Source organism: Panulirus ornatus, chromosome 2 (genome assembly GCF_036320965.1).
Source record: "Panulirus ornatus isolate Po-2019 chromosome 2, ASM3632096v1, whole genome shotgun sequence".
Taxonomy (NCBI): domain Eukaryota; kingdom Metazoa; phylum Arthropoda; class Malacostraca; order Decapoda; family Palinuridae; genus Panulirus; species Panulirus ornatus.
Window position 1 is genome coordinate 30,111,443 of NC_092225.1, and position 18,555 is coordinate 30,129,997.

Genomic DNA, 18,555 nt, shown 5'->3' on the forward strand with positions numbered 1-18,555 from the left:
TTATTTCATTTTTCATATGTCGCACGATATAAGTAACTTGTTTAGGCTCATTTTTATTCTGTATTTGTCCTATGATGTGAATTATTCTGTATGTTTTGTTTTTAGTTTTTCTCCTTTTAATTACTTAGGTCAGTGGCAGGGTTCTTCATGGTTGCCTTAGTTTTGATGTTCCTCAGAGCGGGTATTGCGCACCTGTCTCAGGGGCTGTCGTACTGGCCGGGGGGAGACACGAGCCCCACACTAGCTGCTGCAGCACACGTGTCCAGGGAGGCAGGAGCGGCTAGGCTGAATTACCTTACTGCAGGTGGAGGATAAGATGCTGCGGTCGTGATAGCGGGTTCTTAACCTCTTGTTCGTCTCTCTCTCTCTCTCTCTCTCTCTCTCTCTCTCTCTCTCTCTCTCTCTCTCTCTCTCTCTCTCTCTCTCTCTCTCCTTGCCATCCAGTGTAATATCTCTCCTGCACAGTAACATCCTCATGTCTTACCTTTTTCTACATGAGAGAGACGCAACCGTTATGCATAGCCTGGATCACTGGGCCTCATCAATTAGTGTGAGGTATGTCAAGTGATTAAGGTTTAATTACAGTAAGCCTCATGACTGGAATTATAAGTAGATTGCGAAGATTTCCATTTCCTCTGATATAAGTTTTGATTTGATACACAATCGACTTACGAACGAACTATTTCATGAAGAAAAGTGTAAGTGAAACCTATCATCATGGAATGCGTTACAGCATTTGGTCACTGTAGAAATAAAATGTCGACATGAGATGTGTTTTTGTATCCTCCCGGTGCTTTATTTTTTCCCAGTCACGTGTCCTGCTTACTGATGTGGCCAGCTCGGAGGAATGTGTCCCGTTCTGACTGACTGACCTCTTGGAGTTATGTCGTCTTGTGAGTGACGCGTCTCGCTTACAGCGACGTGCTCTGTCCGCAGTAATACGTCTTGATCAGGCCTAAGGGTGATGATGCATCCTGGTCAGGGTGGAGATGCCTTGGTCAAGGTAGTGTGGCAGGAGAGATGGAGGCGCTGATTGGATGCTTATTCGGGCTCTGGGCCCATAACCAACTGCCAAGTTCACTAAGGTCGTAAGCTTTAACCTACAGTCGGAAAGAACATGAAGACCTTCAAGTGTTCTGGACATTTCTATGACTATGTTTACACTTACTGTATGTATGGCTTTTTTGCATCTGTATGTATGGCTTTTTTTTCCATCCTATTTTAGGGACAGGATACTGTCCGTCAGCACGAGATATCAGTACACCTGCAGCAGCCTGTTACACAGGTCAAAGCGCCCACCAGGGGCAAGCTGACTTGGCCCACACTCCTGATCCCCTCCCGCCGCACCAGGTCCTCACACACACCCACCTTGGCATAACTTTGCTCGCCTCACAGTCTGGTTCGTCTGTGTCCAGCTCAGTTCAAGTGTAGGTAGGGTCGGAGTGGTGGTAGGGAGAGAAGACTAGATAGTACTGCTCTGTTGATCCATAATTCTGATGCATTCGAATTCACATAATCCTCAGAAGTTAGGTATGTAATTCAGTATCCTCAAAGCCCCAGAATTTGTGAATGACATAGGAGGGGGGGGGGGGGGGGGGTTTGAAGAACGCAAGTGTTGATAAATTTCCCTGTCTTATACCCTTCCTACAACCTCGCCCCTACCGTGAACTGTCTTGCCTGTTGCGTCTTATTTAGTAAACGACCAAATAATGATATAATTATTTGTCCTCCCTAATTAGATTACTGAAATCATGCGTGCTATATATTAAAGTGACGGTTTATCGTGTGAAGAGTATTTACATAATTTCCGCATTGCCAGTATTTTCAGTTGAATCTGGCATAGACAATATTGAATTACGTATGCAGCCTCTGAGGATTATGTGAATTCGATTGCATCAGAATCATGCTGCTGCAGGAGAGATCCGTAGCAGCACCATGACACCGAGTAACTATTCGCCTCTCCTAGAGCAGCACCACGAGACCCCCGCCTTACCTCTCCCCCTCCTCCTGCATAAGCAACAGCACCTCTCCTGTGAGCTGCCCAGCCATGCATTTAACAACGTCGGGTTGCCCGTGTTTCTGTCTCCTTCCCTCAGTAACTTACCATTACAATGGTATAGGAAGATTTCTTATTTCGAGCCGTCCTGTTGAATATTCCTGGCAAAGAACTGGTCACTCATTTGCAGGTTCTTGAGAACATTCAAGCACATTACAGTGTGAGAGGTCTTGGGAAACATGATTGATGCACCAGCTGGTGGCAGGTCCTGAGACAATAATGGCCCTTTCCATGAGAAACGTAACGTCCGTTGATTAACTACAAACTCGAGACAAATATCTTTCAATTCTTCGAAGCAATTTTGTCGGAGAACTTAGGCTTATGTGAATATCCAGAGAAAATCATGACAAATCTTCATAGGTTATAAGATTTTTATAATGATGACTTCCAGAGAAAAGTATTCTCTTGTGTTTTCTCTGCCTCAAACAGGGTTTAAGACGTCATAAATAAATTGAAGACATGTTGATCGTAAGGCGTTGCAGGCCCTAACTCCATCACTGCAGAGATGTTTTTTCTTCTGAATAAAACTTACAAATCAGCCCAGTCCCCAGCATCAACATGTTCCTGTTCTACTTAATATATCTTAGAAGGTGTATAAAGAAGCAGGGTGGACAGACTGCTGGGTATATATGCATTGAGGGATACGAGGTCATGAAAGAATTCCTTGACCCAGAGGACGACGCTACCTCCTGAAACCCGCTGAGTTCAGATAGTGAGGTGAAAGTATTCAAGTTGTTTGTCGTGAAAACTGTTGATCAGTTGCTACGGGAACATCATGAACCGAAAAATGGAATTCCGTAATCAGAGAGTTTGGAGCATTCCTAAGGAAGGTTCTTTGAAATTTACAATGTGGGTGTGAATACACTTCACTGTTGATAGAGAGTACAGAGATTAGAGAAAACAGTAATATGGTTTATTACAAAAAAGTTTAATATCCACGAGCAAAAACAGCGCATATCCCTTCACAGTCTCACACCATCCTGCTCACTTAAGACAAACCCATATCTACTACATTTTCAATGTACCTGATTTGATTTCTCCCTTGGCAAATAAGCCTTCACCTACAAACGCATCGTCACCATAACATGGATACCACTGCCTTTCGTCTGACCTTACAAATAGGGTCAAACGTCAGTGTTAGGGTCCTGATTGTTGGAAAGAAAAAACTTAATGTAATAGGCGGAAACTACAAAAACAATATGTACTTTCACCTATCGAAGGAGACATAAGATGTGAAAAAAAAAAAGGGACACAGAGATGTACTGTGGCATAAACAGAGTTTGAAATTATATAAAGAAACGAGGAATGATTATAGCAAGAGAAGAGAGAGGAAGTAGAGAAACTTCAGAAAAGTTCTTGTGATCAAAGCGAGGAAAAATCTAAAACTATTTCACAAATGTCTGAGGTGTAAAGTGTCAGTTAAAATTAGCTTATGATGATCAGGGTGAAGGATCCAGAAGGAAGGGTTGGTGAAGGCGACGAGAAAATATGCGAGGAACTTAAACATGGTCTTACAAGTGTATTGACAGACGGGATGGGCAGGAAAGTTTGGAAAGTACTAGTAGTGTTGGGGAAAACACCAGGTTATTAAAGGAGTCTTCTTCCTTAAGAGATTTTCCCATAAATTAGTTTATTACAGTTACTTAAAAAACTCCCGTTAAAGTTTTGTTAATTTTTTTTATATGGTTAGAGGGAGATTACTAGTTGTTACAATTGTGACTAGTTATAACATAAATACCCCAAGCATTTTGGCACACGAATTAGCATAAGCCAAGAACACATACGTCTATCTTTACCTCAAGAGAAGTATGATTTGAGTTCTTCATTAAATGTTCCACTATTTATCCATTATGACGAATGATGAGAGATTCGCAAGGCTGTGATAACGTCATTTTGCTAATAATAATTTGGTACTCTGAATTACATAAATAATTTTCACTCTCTGTCTTCGATCAAGAATCAAAGCGTAATGGTAAAGTATGATTAAGTATATCGAATAAACTAGTCAGCTAACCGCATATGATACCCATTTAAATTATATATGTTGTAGAGAGAGAGAGAAAAAAAGCCTTTGTGAGCTTTACGTAAAGTATCTTCAAATCCTTTTGTGCTGTATAACATAATACGTTTTTAGTACAGATGGAGCATTTCGTGCAGTGATAACAATTTATGCTTTTTATTTTTAGCTAGACCTAAAAGTACAAAAGATGGTCTCCGTATCTAGTCTATTTTGGGTATGCATACTAAACTACTTTAAAAACAAACTTAAGTGAGTATAATAGGATCTTCAGACATGTAGAAAATCAAAAAATTTCTTTAAGTATGATATCGTGAGGGAAACACAAAAATTTCTGTTCACTGTTATTGGAGAACCAACAGCTAAGTTGTTTCTCCAACTTTGACACCTGTGTCCGATTCCTTTGAAGTTGTTGCAATTTTAGATTTATGTATTTTCAGTTCTGCATCAAGATAACTGTACTTATAGAATAATGATAGACAGTATCAGGGCTTTTACGTAGATGCGTATTTGATATCTTATATGTCCGCGATGCATGATTCTTCACAATGAACGTTTTCGATATGTTTCGAACTCCACCTTACTGTAAGTTAGTACACGTAAAGCTCAGTGATGGCTGTCTAGTTCTCTGCTAAATTTCCCTTTCAGTGAGTTCTTGGAGCTATGTGAAATAATGGATGCTGTGTATCATTAGTGTATTACGTTATGGTGGTAGTGGTGCTGTGAAAATACAGAGGGGGTGTACACGGATTCAGGAGACAATGAAAATATTAGATTCCAGAAGGTATTCCAAGGTTTGGGTATCAGCTGCTGGAGCAGACGAAGTCCAGCCTGTCAGCTGTTTTTGGCGTATGTCACTTTCTTCGTATTTTTCAAAAAGCAGTCCATATGAATTCATTATGCCTGACATTGTGTGGTGTTTAACGAAAGCCACAGTGTTTCAGTATCTTATTAATATTGAAAGATGAATGACTGTCATACGTACTGTATTATTTACATTATTAACTCAGGTCTTTGAACTATAGAGCAAGAAGGCGTGAGGGATGGGCACTGTCTTACTTTAGGAGCGCTTTAGAAGTATCTTCTGTAATGCATTTTCCTTCTTTGGGAGAGCTAGTGTAATTTCTCCATAGTAAAGGAATCACTGGTTACCTTTAATAACATTCACCTTAAGATAGTTGGGACGATTATGAGGTTCAAGGAAGATATGTGATCAGATAATTTTGGAATATGTAGAACATTTCTTATAGCCGTTTAGACACATGAAAACTTTCTTTTACTTTTCATTGGGAGCACTTGTTATAATTGAACACCAACAGAATTATAGGAGATTGTCAGAAAGTTGGCAAGATATACTTTTATTCTACAGGAGAGCCATTTACCAAAGGAAATTTATGTTCACATGTACAGTTTATTGCTTTTCTTTATGTATTTTATGAAATTGCTTTGTAATGTCCATCTCGATGATGTGGCACCATAATTTTGGGTCTTTGAAAGATAGATGTTTTCAGGTAAAGTTTTATTGAGTGAAATTAACTTTTATGACAGCATATTACTAAGATAGGAATATATGTTCCAATGTCTGATAATGACGTTTCTCACCAAGCATTACGTAGTTCTTTATTAGCACAAACCCCACATGCTGCTAATGCTTCATATATGAATAATCTTGTTCTACTTGTTGTCATTGCTTCTAGTGTATATAGTTTAGTTATGACACTTATTCTTTGGTATTTAATGTTTATTGTTTAAGGAGATTCGTTTTCGTAGCAGTCAAAGATATGTATGAAAAAATTATAGGGGAATGTCTTAAGTGTACTACGAAAAGTGTAGGCAAGTGTTGATTTTTAGATTGATGGAAGTGATTGAATGCAGAATAAGTGAGGGGCAAGGAGGATTCATGACGGTAGGGGACGCGGAGATCAGATTTTTGCGACAAGAATGACGGAAAAAGTATATAGCAAAAGATAAGAATCTGTATGCAAGTTTTATGGGTCTGGAGAAAGTATATAACAGTTGAATGGACTGTTTTTTGGGATGTGTTAAGGGTAGGGGCATGATGTGAAAGCTTTCTATGGAGGAACAATTGCACATGTAAGAGTGGAGGGAGAGTTGAATGAAAGTTTTAGTTTAGTATACATGTGGGTATGAAGCAGGGCTTAGTGATATCACCATGGCTTTTTAGCACATTCATTGATGATGAGATATAGAAAGGAAACCTAGAGGAAAAGGATGTGGAGATTGAGTGTTGTGGTGAGGTATGATGGCTATTGATGAGCCTGTTTGTGGATGACACCTAGTTGTTTTTTGAGAGTGAAGAGTTGCAGAAGCTTGTAATTGTGTTTTATGATTGTTTAAGCATTAACAATTGAGGGTAAATGCAAGTAAAAGTAAAGTACTGGTATTAGAAAGGAAACAGAGTGAAAGTATAGATTTTGCAAAGCCTGTAGAGAGAGAAGAAAGTGCACAAAACTGTGTTATAGATATTGGGGGGGAGAAAGACTGTAAGAGGTGATTGAATTAAAGTATTTGGGAGGTATCATGGGTAACTGCTATCTTCATCAGCATTTGCCCAACATATCTGAGAAATGTTTCAAAATTAAACTAATAATTTCCTTATAATGAATGGAAGACATGGCATACCACAGCATGATATGTAACCAATGTCAGGTAACTGTGGGTGGGTTAAACTAAAATTTTGAGTGTCATCATTAGATACACAATTTCTTAAGCCTGTGCACCAAATCTTTATGGTCTTATTTGCTGTATCTGTCCCTTTTCTCCATATCTAAGTAAGAAGTACATTTTGTTATTTCATTGTAGCCTTAGGTCAGGTGTGGTTTGCTTTGGTTGTCATTTATGTAAAATTCACATTTTCCATTATCTCTAAAGGCCCACATTTTCCCAGATGTTTATAAGCCTTCCAAATATATGGAGATATTTTTGATATTGTAGGATGGTGGAAGGAGTAGTGCATCCTTTGGCTGTGAAACTTATTCCCCCATCACAAATTTGTCATTTTGTTTATAGGGTAAGTCGCTGTATGATTTTTCTTACCTAGGAAATGAAATAAAGTGGTGGCATAAGTAAAGTAGATCATTTGTTTGTAATGCTTTGCAATGGATGTTGCTGTCTAGGTGTATGTATGTGATTAACTATTTGTGCAAATACAGGGAGGGAGTTCTACACTCACTTGGTACCATCTCATAAACTTTTTGTTTTGTCACTGAATCTTTTAGCCCTTTTAATATGATACTCTATTTACAGACTCCTTTTAGCTTGTTCCATATATCCACAACTCCATTACTACAGAAGTATTTCTTTACATCCAGGACTAGGTGTGGGAGGAGGGGAATGAACAAGAGGACAAGGTGTGGTCAGGATTGGAAGAAGGTTATAAAGGGAAGGCTGAAGACAGCATACCCCTTTTACTGGCACCAAGAGTTTAGGAGGGTATCATAAGGTATGGATGTGTAATTTTTAGAATTATGTGGGTGGACTGCAACACCTGGGAGGAAAATTGTCATGTCTACCTATTAAAAGGGTGAAGGTGATGGTTAATGTGTTATGTGGTAGTGTGTGTTCACTTGCATTATTTATATATATATATATATATATATATATATATATATATATACATATATATATATATATATATATATATATATATCCTTCAGGATGATAGAGTGGCAAATATAGGGTGTTTTGGTCGAGGTGGTGTGCGAAGTGAGAGGGTTAGGGAGAATGATTTGGTAAACAGAGAAGAGGTATTGAAAGCTTTGTGGAATATGAAAGCCGGCAAGGCGGCGGGTTTGGATGGTATTGCAGTGGAATTTATTAAAAAAGGGGTGACTGTGTTGTTGAGTGGTTGGTAAGGATATTTAATGTATGTATGGCTCATGGTGAAGTGCCTGAGGATTGGCGGAATGCATGCATAGTGCTATTGTACAAAGGCAAAGAGGATAAAGATGAGTGTTCAAATTACAGAGGTATAAGTTTGTTGAGTATTCTTGGGAAATTATATGGGAGGGTATTGATTGAGAGGGTGAAGGCATGTACAGAGCATCAGAATGGGGAAGTGCAGTGTGGTTTCAGAAGTGGTTTTGGATGTGTGAATCAGGTCTTTGCGTAGAAGAATGTATGTGAGAAATACTTAGAAAAACAAATGGATTTGTATGTAGCATTTATGGATCTGGAAAAGGCATATGATAGAGTTGATAGAGATGCTCTGTGGAAGGTATTAAGAATATATGGTGTGGGAGGCAAGTTGCTAGAAGCTGTGAAAAGTTTTTTTGAGGATGTAAGGCATGTGTACATGTAGGAAGAGAAGAAAGTGATTGGTTCTCAGTGAATGTAGGTTTGCAGCAGGGGTGCGTGATGTCCATTCCCGTCACCATCCTGCCACACTTGAAATGTCACCCCCAACCCCCCTGCGCACGAGATGAGGTGCTATGGAAAGACAACAAAGACCACATTTTTTCACACTTAGTCTCTAGCTGTCATATGTAATGCACCGAAGTCTCTAGCTGTCATATGTAATGCACCGAAGTCACAGATCCCTTTCCACTTACAGGCCCCACAAAACTTTCCATGGTTTGCTCCAGATGTTTCACATGCCCTGGTTCAACCCATTGACAGCACGTCCACCCTGATATACCACATCGTTCCAATTCATTCTGTTCCTTGCTCGCATTTCACCCTCCTGTATGTTCAAGCCCTGATCACTTAAAATCTTTTTCACTCCATCCTTCCACCTCCAAGTTGGTCTCCCACTTCTCGTTCCCTCCACCTCTGACACATATATCCTCTTTGCCAGTCTTTCCTCACTCATTCTCTCCATATGACCAAACCATTTCAAAATACCCTCTTCTGCTCTTTCAACCACACTCTTTTTATCACCATACATCTCTCTTACCCTTTCATTACTTATTCGATCAAACCACCTCACACAGCATATTGTCCTCATACATCTCATTTCCAACACTTCCACCCTCCTCTGCACAACCCTATCTATAGCCCATGCCTTGCACCCATATAACATTGTTGGAACCACTATTCCTTCACACATTATCATTTTTCCTTTTCGAGATAACGTTCTCGCCTTCCACGCATTCTTCAACGCTCCCAGAACCTTTGCCCCCTCCCCCACCCTGTGACTCACTTTCGCTTCCATGGTTCCATATATATGTTGATTTTTTTTATTTTTATTTTGCTTTGTCGCTGTCTCCCGCGTTTGCGAGGTAGCGCAAGGAAACAGACGAAAGAAATGGCCCAACCCACCCCCATACACAATGTATATACATACACGTCCACACACGCAAATATACATGCCTATACATCTCAATGTACTCATATATATACACACAGACACATACGTATATACCCATGCACACAATTCACACTGTCTGCCTTTATTCATTCCCATCGCCACCTCGCCACACATGGAATACCATCCCCCTCCCCCCTCATGTGTGCGAGGTAGCACTAGGAAAAGACTACAAAGGCCCCATTCGTTCACACTCAGTCTCTAGCTGTCATACAATAATGCCTGAAACCACAGCTCCCTTTCCCCATCCAGGCTCCACACACCTTTCCATGGTTTACCCCAGACGCTTCACATGCCCTGATTCAATCCACTGACAGCACGTCAACCCCGGTATACCACATCAATCCAATTCACTCTATTCCTTGCCCTCCTTTCACCCTCCTGCATGTTCAGGCCCCGATCACACAAAATCTTTATCACTCCATCTTTACACCTCCAATTTGGTCTCCCACTTCTCCTCGTTCCCTCCACCTCCGACACATATATCCTCTTGGTCAATCTTTCCTCACTCATTCTCTCCATGTGCCCAAACCATTTCAAAACACCCTCTTCTGCTCTCTCAACCACGCTCTTTTTATTTCCACACATCTCTCTTACCCTTACATCACTTACTCGATCAAACCACCTCACACCACACATTGTCCTCAAACATCTCATTTCCAGCACATCCACCCTCCTGCGCACAACTCTATCCATAGCCCACACCTCGCAACCATACAACATTGTTGGAACTACTATTCCTTCAAACATACCCATTTTTGCTTTCCAAGATAATGTTCTCGACTTCCACACATTCTTCAAGGCTTCCAGGATTTTCGCCCCCTCCCCCACCCTATGATTCACTTCCGCTTCCATGGTTCCATCCGCTGCCAGATCCACTCCCAGATATCTAAAACACTTTACTTCCTCCAGTTTTTCTCCATTCAAACTTACCTCCCAATTGACTTGACCCTCAACCCTACTGTACCTAATAACCTTGCTCTTATTCACATTTACTCTTAACTTTCTTCTTTCACACACTTTACCAAACTCAGTCACCAGCTTCTGCAGTTTCTCACATGAATCAACCACCAGTGCTGTATCATCAGCGAACAACAACTGACTCACTTCCCAAGCTCTCTCATCCACAACAGACTTCATACTTGCCCCTCTTTCCAAAACTCTTGCATTCACCTCCCTAACAACCCCATCCATAAACAAATTAAACAGCCATGGAGACATCACACACCCCTGCCGCAAACCTACATTCACTGAGAACCAATCACTTTCCTCTCTTCCTACACGTACACATGCCTTACATCCTCGATAAAAACTTTTCACTGCTTCTAACAACTTTCCTCCCACACCATATATTCTTAATACCTTCCACAGAGCATCTCTATCAACTCTATCATATGCCTTCTCCAGATCCATAAATGCTACATACAAATCCATTTGCTTTTCTAAGTATTTCTCACATACATTCTTCAGAGCAAACACCTGATCCACACATCCTCTACCACTTCTGAAACCACACTGCTCTTCCCCAATCTGATGCTCTGTACATGCCTTCACCCTCTCAATCAATACCCTCCCATATAATTTACCAGGAATACTCAACAAACTTATACCTCTGTAATTTGATTTAGAACACTTTTTATTTGCTCACCTTTGGCTTTATGCTAGAACACATGATGTGAGAAAGATGACCTCTTCTTTGGCCATTTTCAGTAACCTTTCACTGCAGGAAATTTAGTTAAAGGGTCTTTGATATTTTTCTTCCACTTTCATCAGATTTAGATTTGGATATTCCCTGTGAGGCTCTGGGGATTCCTTCTTTGAGAAAATCAGAGTCCAGTGTTTCTCCAGTTCATCCCAGAAAGTTTTTATTTTTGCCTTGGATTTCATCATTTTTAAAGTTTTTTCTTTCTCAACTTCTTGATATGGGTATGCTTTCATGCTGTGGGACAGTCCACAGAGGAGAAAACTGTAGGTTTTCAAAATAGAAGAAATCCTATATCTCCAAGACAGTGTCCCAAAAGCAGTTTTTTGTGGTTTTCTCCACATTGCTTTTTTTTTTTCACCCTTTTCTCTGTATCTTTTTGTGATTGTTTAGGTTGGCATCCATGATATGTGAATCATGGGCTCTGAGTGGCTGGTAATGAGTGAATCAGTGATATTTGGTAATGTATGGGTCAGTGAAATAAGCTTTAGGGATTTGCTGATTGGCTGCTGTGATCACCCTTGGTCTGATTGTACAGGATCAGTCAAGGTTGGTGCCCCCTTACTAGAATTGTAAGGGTAAGAAGAGTTCTAACCCATACATTTCAAGTAATATATCTCATGCTTATGAGACACTGATTTGGAAAGAAAAACTTTTACATTTTTATTTTTTGTTTGCCAATTAATAAGATACTTTTCACTATTGAGCTAAGAACACTTGTCCTGCCCTTTCTATTTCAGGTGGTCACTAAGATGTTTCGTCAACGCTTAAAGGGTGGACATAAAGTGGGTGCCCCAGATGCTGTAACACGATCATATCATAGTCAGACTGGCTCTGCTCAGCAAACGGTAAGAAATAAATCATGATTTTAGTTATTCCTCATAATTTCTTGAGGCTTTCAATTTGAAAGTTTGTAGAGAAGCCCATTGTTGGTAGATCACTGATGATTAACTCATATTACAATGAGCCATGAATAATTTTGAGTGTTAGGGGGAAAAGGGTGTCTGAAATTGCATTCTTCCCACACTTATAAAGGGATGATGTACCAATATGGTGTAATTAAAACCCTCAAAGAGATAGGCCAAGCACCAAAGTGTGAATTTTTATGATTCTTAGGTAATCTCAAGACTCCTTACATGGACTGTGAGAAAGAGGTGGCCTTAAAAGTTAAGAAATGAATAGAAAGATGACACAAGTGTTGATGTCCAAAGTAAAATATACTTGGTTACCTTTGAGTGATACAAACTAAGCAAGTGTGAGATTTTTAGGCCAGTAGAGTTTGACATACACTGTGTTATGCTTCCGCTATTTCCCTCTCCCACCCAGAAAATAAATTACTCCATTATTGAATGAAGTAACCACCGATGAAACCTTAGTAAAATTTCTGCACAATATTGCCAGTGTTAGAAGATTAGGTTTAGCAGTACATGTTATTCACAAAAAAAGGTGTACAACTGAATGTTTTCAGACAAGAAAATTGGTGAAATGTATGACATACCCCAAACTCCACAGCATTCAAACACTACAAAAGAACAAGGTAGAGACATTAAAGGGAAATTATTGTGGTATTCGTAGTTATAATCAGCTATATACTGTAGAATGATTTAACCAAAACTGAAATGAAAAAAGAGTTGCCTTTAAGTGAATGGTTGAGATTTTATGAGAGATGGTTGTACCATTGTGGATGTAGGGTGGGAAGAATGAGAAATTAGAGATACTGTGTTATGAGAGATAATTCATAGATTATATCAGTGGATGTTATGAGAAGAGATTCATAGATTATATGACTTGGTGCAAAGCTGAGATTGGTTTGTTGAAAGAAATTATATGTGAAAAGAATGGCATATGTATTTGAGGGAGACAAGTAGGATTAGTTGCCTATGAAAGCCAGAATTTCAAGGAAGAGAGAAGTCTGTTCATTGAAACGGTTTGGTGCTTGTAAATACCCAGATGTAATCACTGACTTTAGTATTTGAGATTTTACATGTCTTCCCATTGAATTGAAGTAAAAGTATATGTGATATAAATAGAATGATAGACTGTAAAAATGTTTCATTATGGAATGATGGTAATGCTGTCAGTTTAACTGTATATATTGTAACCTAACAGTTTTTACTTGATATTATCGAAATTCATATATCACTCTCTTACATTGTTAATATCACAAGTTGACTATTAAAACAGTAGTGTGATGTTCCAATGAATGAAGACTATCTTGTAGAAGGTAAATAATGAATAAAAATATTTTTTCATCAGGCTAATTTGGTTGGATTCCAACCTCAGTATGGTACTTCTATGCAGCAGCAGCCTCAACATGGGTACTCACTGGATTCAAGGCAATCTGGACAGCAGCAGCAGCAGCAGCAGCTCCATCAGACAAGCAACAACAGCTGGGGATGGGGACGTGATAACTCAGATGGTGCATGGAATTGGGAAGGTGGTGGTGATTCTTGGTCTTGGAATACGAATCAGGCCAATAACCATCAACATCAACAGCTGAATCAACAGCAGCAACAGCAGCAGCAACAGCAGCAGCAACAGCAGCAGCAGCAAGTTTTGAGTCAGCATTACCAGCAATCTGCACAGCAGCACAATCAACATCATGCTTTTTCACAACACTTGCAACATACTTCACAGGAGCAGTTCTCCAAAAGAACTCACAATGTTATATATGGTAATATGCATGCAACTAATGCTGTGTCAACATTTGAGCAGGGTCAAGTTCCTACTAACGTTCAAAAACAACCTCAGATCCAAGACCAGGAGTATGTAAATGGTAGTAGCCAAAATGGTCAAGGAACAGATGAGTGGGGAACAGACAGTTGGGGTGATGATTGGGGTAATACAGAAACTTCCAACAGAAATGATAACAATAACAAACCAGCCAATTATGCTAAGCAAGAAATTCAGCAGCATCACCAGGACTATCACAGATACAGTCAGCAGCTGGAACAACAACATCAACAGCAACAACATCAGCAGCAACAGCAACAACTTCAGCAGCAACAGCAACATTCACAGCAACAACAGCAGCAGCAAAAACCTCAAGAGCAACACTTGCTGCATCAACAACCACAACAGCAGCTCCTGCAGCACCAACAACCACAACAGCAACATCAGCAACCCCAACAGCAACAGCCACAGCAGCTGCATCAAGGCTACTCCCACCAACAACAGCAACCCCACCACCACCAAGAGTACCATTATCCTCACAATTACTTTCAACTTCAACAGCAGGAGCAGCAGCAAGTTATACACCATCAAGATCTGCCCCAAGATCCTAGCCAGCAGGAACTAGAAAACCAGCGTCAGTATCACCAGCAACAGAATTATCAAGAATATGATTCTCAGAATCAACAGTATTTGCATACCCAAGAGTACAATCAAACACAGCAGCATAGTGAGACTCCACAACAGTCTGCAGAGGATGACTGGGAGTGGGGTAATGATGATTGGCAGGTAAATGGACAGACAGTAGAACAGCATCAGAAGAATGTTAATGAGCTGATTTCTCAGAAACCTGTAGAGCCTCAACCAGAAGTTCTGTCAGCACATACACATAAAGAAGACCAAGCTATTCATGATGAAGCAGATATAATTAGTCAACACCAGAATAGTGCACGGTCTCAGCAGACAATGAGCAGGGATTCTGCTGGTGATGGCTGGCCTGACTGGGAAGAACACCAACAGCTGCCAGAAAGACCCTCAGAAAACTTACAGCAACAGCAGATAACAGAAGAGCAAACTACAGATATATCTGCAAAGGTGAATTCAACTTCACAGCAGGCAAATAAAGAACAAGAGACAGTGTTGCAACAGCAGCAGCACCAGTGGCAACAGCAACAACAGTGGGATGTTGGATGGGGGCACGAGGAAACAAGTAGTCCTCTGAATGGTAACAATGCTACAATTCCTGATGGCTGCATAGGAATGCAAAATAACAACACAATTAGCATCACTTCAGCACAGAATGATACTGTAACATCAAGTGGAATAGTTTCTCTAAATGATGATAAGCAGGATTCTTTAGGACAGGAATCATATGAGAAAAAAGAAATATCAGATATGACAATAAGTTATGCTGGAAGTGAGGAGAATTGGCAGCATTCCTTAGAACATTGTAGTGCACAGGTGCAAGATACTGAAGTGCCTGATATTAATACCACTGATAACAGCACTTCTAGTTTTGTATCTGAAGGTAATATCATTCACCCTGGTGCAACAGAACCTACTACAATTAATGAACATCGAACACCTGTGATGATAAATAACTTAGATGATGGATGGGGTGATGGGTGGGGGGAGGCAGAGGCACCACAGGAACTAGATGGAGAGGCTAAGCAGTTAGATGTGCAGAAATATAATGAAAATATCTCTGATAAACCAGTGCATTCTCATGAAGAAGCATTACAGTTTATGGAAGTGCAGTCATCTGGCTTTGATATTGACAATTCTAGTGCTGATGTAAATAGTAATACTGAATTTTATTCTCATAAACCTGTTATCCACCAACAACTTGAGGAACAAAGTGTTCCTAAACATCATGCAAATGAAAATAACCACAGAGAACAGCAGCATTGCTATGATGGTACTTTGACTCATGCTGAGGGATGGGATGATGAATGGGATCAAGAAAATGTAATTACGAAGTCAGTGGATGCATCTCAAAAAACCTTTACAACTGAATATAATGAAGGAAATTATAATGTAGCAGCTGTGATTACAGATACAGATAATTTAACACTCTCACAGACTCCTAAGGATACAAAGGAGGAGAGTTTTCCTCATCCTGAGGAGTCTTTGGTACAAGAATCACCATCACAGGTATCTCAAACTTATGAAGGCCACCTCAGTAGTGAAACTGAAACAGCTCCTCCAGTGGAGGTAGAACTGGAACCTACCCACCAACTTCTTCAGCCTTCTCAGCTATCTCCTAATCAAGCTCAGCAACAAGAATCCCAAAATAACTCTGTAGTGGAACAAAATTTAGATCCAGAAACAAAGTACTGTCTTCAGCCTAACACTGAACATCATTATCAGTCAGGCCATGAACCTTATTTTCATCCAAACGCGCCTTTAGATTCCTGTGATCAAATTGGACAAGCACTGCTGGAAGAACCAAAGCAACATAATCAAGCATCCCATATATTTGAAGAACAGCCTTCCTATAGGTATGGGCCACAGAGCTCTCATTCTGAGCAACCTCATAAGCCATCACCTACACCGAGCCCTCATCCTGAATTAGAATTGTTACCTGTAAGTGAACCTCAACAGCTCTCTCCAGAAGAAAGCCACTTCCAACCACCTACCACAGTTCAGCATTTCACCCATCATGAAACTCATCAAGTGCAAGAGAGTCAAAGTTATCAACAGAGTGTGAATGTCAACCAAGAGATTGTGCCAGAACCAGTGCTATCATTGCCTGATCCTATTTTCTCAAGAATTCCAGATGGAGCCTCATCCAACCCTGAAGCACCATCTGGTGTTGTAGGTAGGCATCTCTTTGTCAGTTTCACCATTTGGTGTGTTTCTCTCTTCAAAACATATACCTGTGTTTATGAAATTTTCTCCATCTTGTGTGATTCGTCAAAAACAATTGTTAATTCTGTTTAGATTTGCAAACCAGTGCTATGTATGTATCTGTCTATATCTTTGATGCCTGTTCCACTTGGAACTGGTATTTCATTTTGTTTTGAGGATGTGTAAGCATATATTTTTGTGTTTTATATACTTCATATTTTAGATTGTTTTAGATAGATTGTCAGAAATGGGTTTAGCTTATTTTTGTTGTAAGTCAAAGGTATTACATAGACATTTATGTTTTGGTGGATTATGAAGACTCATGGACTGAAATTTCAAGATTATCATGGACATTGCCTTCTTTGAATTATTTATGCCTCTTGCTGTAAATTAGAGTGGCATAATGGTTTGCCCTTGCGTATGTGTGTCGTGATTCTTCGTGGGTCCAGGCAGGTAGTACTAGTAATATACTCATTTTCTTTCTTCTTTACCTCTTCTTTGACTGTTACTACTTCCCCATCTTCATCCCTTTTTGATGCTCCCATTTATTGCTAATTTGACACCATTCACTCACAAAACTTTTTCCTTATTCTCCTTGAAGTTTGCTGAAACTCTTACCCAGTATTTCATTTGCCTTCCATTTCAGGCCCTGAGTCTTCCTGTTGACCTCCTGCTATGTTTGTTTGTCCTCTTTAGTTCCTGCATCCCCTTCACCATGATCCCTCTTCTTGCATCGTTCTCCTCTTCCACAACATGGTCACATAAGAGCATAGACTGACTGAAGGAAAAAATGATTTTTGAGGGAGGATAGATTTATGAAAGGGGAAAGGGAATGACAGTTTGAGGTGTATTTTTTCTTGGAAAATGTAGATATAAGTGACTAATAAGAGTTTTTTATTATCATCGTTAATTGGTGTAAATGTTTGATGAGGTTAAAAGGTATATGACAAACAGAATCAGGGATATCATTTTGGGAGAGGTTTGTGTATGGATGATCAAATTGTGGAAGCCATATACTAGAAATAGTATATGTACTGATACAAGTTGAAAAGAGTAACTTGAATGAATTCACATTTTGGAATATTGATTTTGAATAAATCTTATGTCTTTGGATTATTATTATTAGTATTATACTTAATCCCTGTTTCCCACATTGGCAAGGTAGCGCAAGGAAACAGATGAAAGAATGGCCCAACCCACCCACATACACATGTATATACATAAGCGCCAGCACACGCACATATACATACCTATACATTTCAACGTATACATACACAGACATATACATATATACACATGTACATATTCATACTCGCTGCCTTCATCCATTCCCGTCACCACCCCGTCACACATGAAATAACATCCCCTCCCCCCTGTGAGGTAGTGCTATGAAAAGACAAAGGCCACATTCATTCACACTCACTCTCTAGCTCTCATGTGTAATGCACGGAAACCACAGCTCCCTTTCCACATCCAGACCCCACAGAACTTTCCATGGTTTGCCCCAGACACTTCGCATGCCCTGGTTCAATCCATTGACAGCACGTCGACCCTGGTATACCACATCGTTCCAGTTCACTCTATTCCCTGCGCGCCTTTCACCCTCCTGTACGTTCAGGTCCCGATTGCTCAGAATCTTTTTCATTTTATCCTTCCACTTCCAATTTGGTCCCATGCTTCTCCTCGTTCCCTCTACCTCTGACACATATATCCTCTTTGTCAATCTTTCCTCACTAATTCTCTCCATATGACCAAACCATTTCAATACACCCTCTTCTGCTCTCTCAACCACACTCTTTTTATTACCTCCCATCTCTCTTACCCTTTCATTACTTACTCGATCAAACCACCTCACACCACATATCATCTTTGGATTGTTTTTTTTTTTTTTTTTTTTTTTTTTTTTTTTTTTTTTTTTATACTTTGTCGCTGTC

General features: G+C 39.9%; 1 protein-coding gene and 1 long non-coding RNA gene across 13 annotated transcripts in view; both read left to right on the plus strand.

The window, feature by feature from the left end:
- LOC139755538 (uncharacterized) overlaps positions 1-768 on the plus strand; it is a 4,933-nt gene extending 4,165 nt beyond the window's left edge. For both annotated transcript variants that reach the window (XR_011714120.1, XR_011714121.1), the window contains exon 3: positions 129-768. This is a non-coding gene — a long non-coding RNA (uncharacterized lncRNA). The remainder of the gene's footprint in view (positions 1-128) is intronic.
- A 3,874-nt stretch (positions 769-4,642) lies between these two features.
- Positions 4,643-18,555, plus strand: part of LOC139755543 (uncharacterized) — a 118,139-nt gene continuing 104,226 nt past the window's right edge. For 7 of the 11 annotated variants that reach the window (XM_071674025.1, XM_071674043.1, XM_071673966.1 and 4 more), the window contains exons 1-4: positions 4,643-4,720; positions 7,406-7,536; positions 11,842-11,949; positions 13,358-16,592. In XM_071674025.1, coding sequence (XP_071530126.1) covers positions 11,854-11,949; positions 13,358-16,592 — 3,331 coding nt within the window. In that variant the 5' untranslated portion in view covers positions 4,643-4,720; positions 7,406-7,536; positions 11,842-11,853. Of the gene's footprint in view, positions 4,721-7,033; positions 7,105-7,405; positions 7,537-11,841; positions 11,950-13,357; positions 16,593-18,555 lie in introns of those variants that run through there. The other 4 variants (XM_071674050.1, XM_071674059.1, XM_071673987.1 and 1 more) reach the window with 3 other exon arrangements.